Source organism: Sarcophilus harrisii, chromosome 6 (genome assembly GCF_902635505.1).
Source record: "Sarcophilus harrisii chromosome 6, mSarHar1.11, whole genome shotgun sequence".
Taxonomy (NCBI): domain Eukaryota; kingdom Metazoa; phylum Chordata; class Mammalia; order Dasyuromorphia; family Dasyuridae; genus Sarcophilus; species Sarcophilus harrisii.
Genome location: NC_045431.1, coordinates 253,766,728 through 253,772,727, shown reverse-complemented (window position 1 = coordinate 253,772,727; position 6,000 = coordinate 253,766,728). Strand labels below are relative to the sequence as shown.

Below are 6,000 nucleotides of genomic sequence, written 5' to 3'. Positions count from 1 at the left end.
ATGGAAACAGGAAGGAATGTGACAGAATTCATCTTATTAGGACTTACACAGAATCTGAAGATGCAGAAAGTAATATTTGCCTTGTTTCTGATCTTATACATAATAACACTGACAGGCAATCTTCTCATTATGGTGACAATCAGCAACAGTCAGACTTTAAACTCCCCTATGTATTTCTTCCTGGCACACTTATCTTTTATAGATACAATCTTTACATCTTCTTCAGCACCTAAACTTATTGTGGACTCCCTAAAAGAGAAGAAAACAATCTCCTTCAATTGGTGCATGACCCAGGTCTATGCAGAACATGCCTTTGGGGCTGCTGAGATCATCTGGCTCACAGTGATGGCCTATGATAGGTATGTTGCCATCTGTAAACCACTCCACTATACTACAATCATGAGCAGGAAGCTATGTGGTCTCCTTGTGGGGGTAGCTTGGACAGGGGGCTTTCTCCATGCAACAATACAGATTCTTTTCACAATCTGGTTGCCGTTCTGTGGACCCAATATTATAGATCATTTCATGTGTGACTTGTACCCTTTGCTCAAACTCGTCTGCATGGATATCCATACCCTTGGTCTATTTGTGGCAGCTAATAGTGGCTTCAATTGTCTGTTAAATTTCTTCTTGTTGATAGTCTCTTATGCTGCCATTCTGCACTCCCTAAAGAATCAAAGTATTGAAGGCAGACACAAAGCCCTCTCCACCTGTGTCTCCCATATCACTGTGGTTGTCTTATTTTTTTTGCCTTGCATATTTGTGTACCTGAGACCAGTGATGACCCTTCCCATAGATAAATTTGCAGCTCTCTTTTATAGTATGGTGGCTCCCCTGTTAAATCCTTTAATCTACACACTAAGAAACACAGAGGTGAAAAATGCTATGAGGAAGCTCTGGACTCATAAAGTAAATTTAGGTAATAAGTAAATAGATCTGTAAGATAACATCCTCATTAACAATTATATATGAGAACTGAGAGCCAATGTATTAAATAGGACTGGTCCAATGGTCATTGTGCCAGGAATTGAAAAGAACAGTGACAGAACTTAATACTATAGCAAGGCATAGATTGATGAGCTCAGCAATTAATTATCCAGAAAAAGTAGATTTTAATATGAAATAATTTTTTTCTCTCTCCTCTCCCAAATCTCTAGACTGATCATTTCCACAGTCAATTCAAGATTTCTTTGTTCCCCTGCTCCCTTACCCAGCAGACTCCCTTTCAGAATCCTTAAGATGCTCCAAGGTCCCCTCTGATCAAAGCAAATATTCCTTGATCACCCTATGCATGATCTAATTTTAAAAAGACTCATTGTATTTTAACAAGCTGATCTGGAGGCATTTGCTATACTTTATCCTAGAAGTTTTAGAAGATTGGTGCTATAATTGATGAAAAAGAGATTGAAGGAATTACCGTAGGTGATGAGGAAACCAAATTATCATTCTTTGAAGATATGATGGTCTATGAAGGGAACCCTAAAAAACTATTAGAAACAGTCCACAACTTTAGCAAACTTGCAGATTATAAAATAAATCCACATAAATAATCAGCATTTTTATACATCACCAACAAAGTGATACAAAGAGAAATTCCATTTAAAATAATTGTTGATAGTATAAAATATTTGAATCTATCTGCCAAGAGAAAATCAGGAAGTATATGAGTAAAACTGCAAAACATGAACTGATTCTAAGTGAAAGGAGCAGAATCAGGAATTCCTTGTACAAGGCAACAGCAATATTATATGATCATCAATTCTGATGTACATGGCTCTTTTCAACAATTAGATGATTCAGATGAGTTTCAATGGTCTTGTGATCAAAAGAGACATCTACACCCAGAGAGAGGACTGTGGGAATTGAGTATGCTTCACAACATAGTATTCTCACTCTTTTTCTTGTTTCCTTGCATTTTATTTTCTTCATCATTTTCTTTTCTGATTTGATTTGATTTTTCTTGTACAGCAAGATAATTGTACAGCAAACATATTTGTATGCATATATTGTTTTTTGACACATTTCTATCATGTTTAACATATATTAGATACTTGCCATCTAGGGGAGGGAATGAGAGGAGGGGGGAAAACTGGAATACAAGATTTTACAAGGGCTAATGTTGCAGAATTATCTATGCATATGTTTTGAAAAATAAAAAGCTTTAATAAAAAAAATTGAGGATTGAAAAAACTCTACATATCTTGTCTTTTTTCTGTTAACCTAACAACCATCTATATATGTCCCTCATCTTATTCCTTCTTATTTTTTTAAGATTTAGAAGATTTTTGTATCTTAAAAATCTTCTAAATCTTAATATATATATATATATATGTATATGTATTATTCCCTCTATATCCCTTTCCTGTTCTGAGTAGGATTCTAGAACTATAACTTCTCTTTTCGCTATCCAATTCCTTTAACCTGGAGATGTTTATACTCCATATTGGCTATTCTAGTATCCTTCTTCAAATATACTCCAATTGTCCTAGGAAGACTGTTCTGCCCAACTTTTGTCCTTTTTTTAGTGCCCTACATTCACCTGAGGTGCTGTTTTGTCTTGTTTGTGGGGAAATTTGGAGAGCTTTGAATTTTATGACCTACCCCATCATCTCCCCTGATTCCTCTGTAGGTCTTCTATGTGGATCAGCACTACACATTAAGGGAGACCCAGCAGCTTTTCAAACTATCCATCAGCACAAAAACTGGGTATTGGGTTACCAGTGCTGTTCAGAATAAAAGGTCTGATTTTTGCATAACAAAGAGATAACAGGGTTGAGATATGTATCATCCAATTATTTCTGGATTTAAAATAGAATATACACAAATTAAAAATGGAACTGAATGCATAAAAACAAATGTAGCCACTAAAAGCAGGATATCTTGTTTTGCCCTAGTTTCAAGGGATACTCTTGTGAAGGAGCTATTATTCTAAATATGATTGGCATTCCTCTTGTTTCTCTATAAGAATATGACCATATGGAAACTAGATCATGAGACATATAAGCAAAACATCATGAATACATGCCATGATTCTAAGTTTTATGAGCTTCTTCTTATACACATCTAAAGATTTATACCCAATTTTTTTTCCATATTTATTGATTGTGCTGTTCTTTAGACACTATGATATAGAAGTATAAGCACATCTAAAAGTAGATTGAAGATCCAGAAAAGTACAATTAATATAGTGTTGGTTCTGGTATAAAGAAGATCTGAGTACAGATTCAGCCACAGACTCTTACTAGGTGTGTAATTCTGGTTCAGTTAATGAATTAAGGCTTCCTCACTGTCCTCTTCTGGAAAGTAAAATATAAAATGAAATGACAAACAACTCCAGTGTCTTTCCCAAGAAGCCTCCAAATGGGATCACAAATATGTGTATAGAACTAATTGGCAGAACAAAAGCACAAGATCTCTGAGCCTGTTTTTTCTTCATAGTGATCTTCATTTTTACAATATTCCTTCTGTTTCTCTGACCTTCATCCTTGTAACTCTTTAAACTCTTGTTAAACTCCTTTCTTTTCTTCATCTTACATGTAAAATACTGTGTTCAAGTAACTGATTTCCCCTTTATCATTTACTTTTATATTCCTTGCTCATTTATTCCCCAGGACCTCTATAATCCCCATTTATTTCTCCTCTCCATGTATCTCTGAAGAGCTATTTAGGAAATCAGAAAAATTTTCCTGAAACAAATCCAAGACAAAATTGTGTCACATTGATTCCCTTCCTTTTCCCATCTGCACTGCTTTGATGAAATCATTCAACTCTATACTATCTTCATCTCTAAAATCACTTACCCTTTTTTCTTATTCCAGGTCTTAGCCTCAAAAGTTTCAGCCATCAATGACTCCCATCATGTTCTGCCTTTGATTCTACTTATGTTTCTCTCAGCAAAGTAGGAACAAACCATTGACCTATGTTTATTGATTGTACTATGAATTCAGAGATATACTTCTGAAAAAAAATTATCCTTTTTACCTTGTTATGCTCCTTAAGTTCCAAATTTGGAGATCACATTTTTTGTTCAAGTCTGGTCTTATCATCATAAATAGTTGAAATTTACCTGTATCATTGAATGTCCATCTTCTTCTCTGAAAGATCATGCTCAGTTTGGCAGGATAGTTTATTCGTGGCTGCATTCCTAGTTCCTTTGTCTTTCAGTATATCAGATTCCACACCCTTCATTCTTTTAAGGTGGAAGCTGCTAGTTCCTGAGTAATCCTAATTGTGATTCCTTGATATTTGAATTGTTTCTTTCTGGCTGCTTTCAATATTTTTTCATCGTTCATTAGTTCTCAAATTTAGCTGCAATATTTTTTGTCGTTTTCATTTTGGGGTCTCTTTCTGGATGTGATTGATGAATTCTTTCAAAGGTTATTTTACCTTCTGATTCTGTGATATTAAGGCAATTTTCCTTGATGATTTCTCGAAAGAAAATGTCAAGGATCTTTTTTTTCATCATGATTTTCTGGAAGTTCAATAATACTTAGATTGTCTCTCCTAGATCTATTTTCCAGGTCAGTTCTTTTTCTCATGAAGTATTTTACATTTTCTTTTAGTTTTTTTTTTGGGGGGGGGAGGGCATTTTGCTTGACTGATTCTTGATGTCTCATTGAGACATTCATTTCCATTTGTTCAGTTTTAATTTTAAGTGTATTATTTTCTTCAATTACCTTTTTTAGTTCCTTTTGTATTTGGTCAATTGAATGTTTAAATGGGATGTTTTGCTATATGAATTTTTTTCCCTTTCACAAATTCTATTTTTTTTTTTTTGTTTTCCTTTTCCACTTCACAAATTCTGTGTTTCAGGGTTATTTTATTTTTCCATTTTGTCAGATCTATTTTGCAAGGAGTTATATGCTATTTCCATTTCACTAAATCTATTTTATAAGAAGTTTTCTGCAGATAATTTCTATTTTTTTAAAACCATCTTGCAAAGTTCTCATTTCTTTTCCCCATTTTTCTTTTAGCTCTCTTTGAAAATCCTTTTTGAATTCTTCTAAGAGTTTCTGGTAAGAAGGGGACCAATTCATATCATCCTTTGGGGCTTCATCTGAGACATTTTGCTATTAGTGTCCTCAGGGTTTTTAATCTGTTGTTCTCTTTCTGTATAAAAACTTTCTATGGTCAAAGTTCTTGTTGCTTTTTTGCTAAATTTTTTAAAAAGGTCGAGGCCTGCTTTTAGGGGAAAGGGAGATTATCCAAACTTCCTCTACAGGTGAGTGATTGTGCTGGTCAATGATGAATAACTTGGTACCGGTTAGGTGTGGCCAGGGCCCTTGGTATTCTGGGGTTTAGGGACTAACTATATTATGGACCAAAATTCTGAACTTGAAACAAGGATGCTTACAAGATACTAAGTGGAATTGAGACAATATGGTTCAGTATGACTGATTTAATCCTATAACAAATAATAGTTTTCTAGTGATATAATGACCGGTTTATACTCAGTGTAGAGCGCATAAACTAGGAGCCTTAGCTAGCATTCAATTGGAGAGAATCAGAGGGCAGAGAAGATAGGTGGGAACTCAAGCTCTCAGAACCTGAGATAGGCCTTTAAGAAAGCTAACTGGGTCCCAGGAAAGGAGACAAGACTTTGAAAGAGGTAATAAAGGATTTGGACTTTAATCCCTTGCTACTCTTGTTGTGATTACTGAACTGGATAAGAAAGCTGCTCCCAGAGACCCCCAAGAAAACCAAACAAGAGAACATTACATTTTGGCATCCATGTGTGGACCAAGAACCTTTATCTGTGACCCAGAAATTAGGGTGAGTACAGAAGGAGACTTTGTAAAGGGCTAAAGTAGTATTCCAGTTAAAATGGGACAAATATTTCAAAAGATTTCTCCACCACAAGGAAAATTGTTGAAAGCTTGGTTAAACTTATAAAAAATCAAGGTTTGATTGTAACTTGGAAGCAGATCACTGAACTTTTAGAAACAGTACAGTACACATCTCCTTGGTTCTCTAATGAAAAAGAATTAAATCTAGACGAGT

General features: G+C 34.8%; 1 protein-coding gene across 1 annotated transcript; it reads left to right on the top strand.

The window, feature by feature from the left end:
• LOC100922760 (olfactory receptor 4C12-like) lies at positions 1–930 on the top strand. Its single transcript, XM_003773772.1, has one exon. The coding sequence runs from the start codon at positions 1–3 to the stop codon at positions 928–930; it is 930 nt and encodes a 309-aa protein (XP_003773820.1).
• Positions 931–6,000: the final 5,070 nt, after the last annotated feature.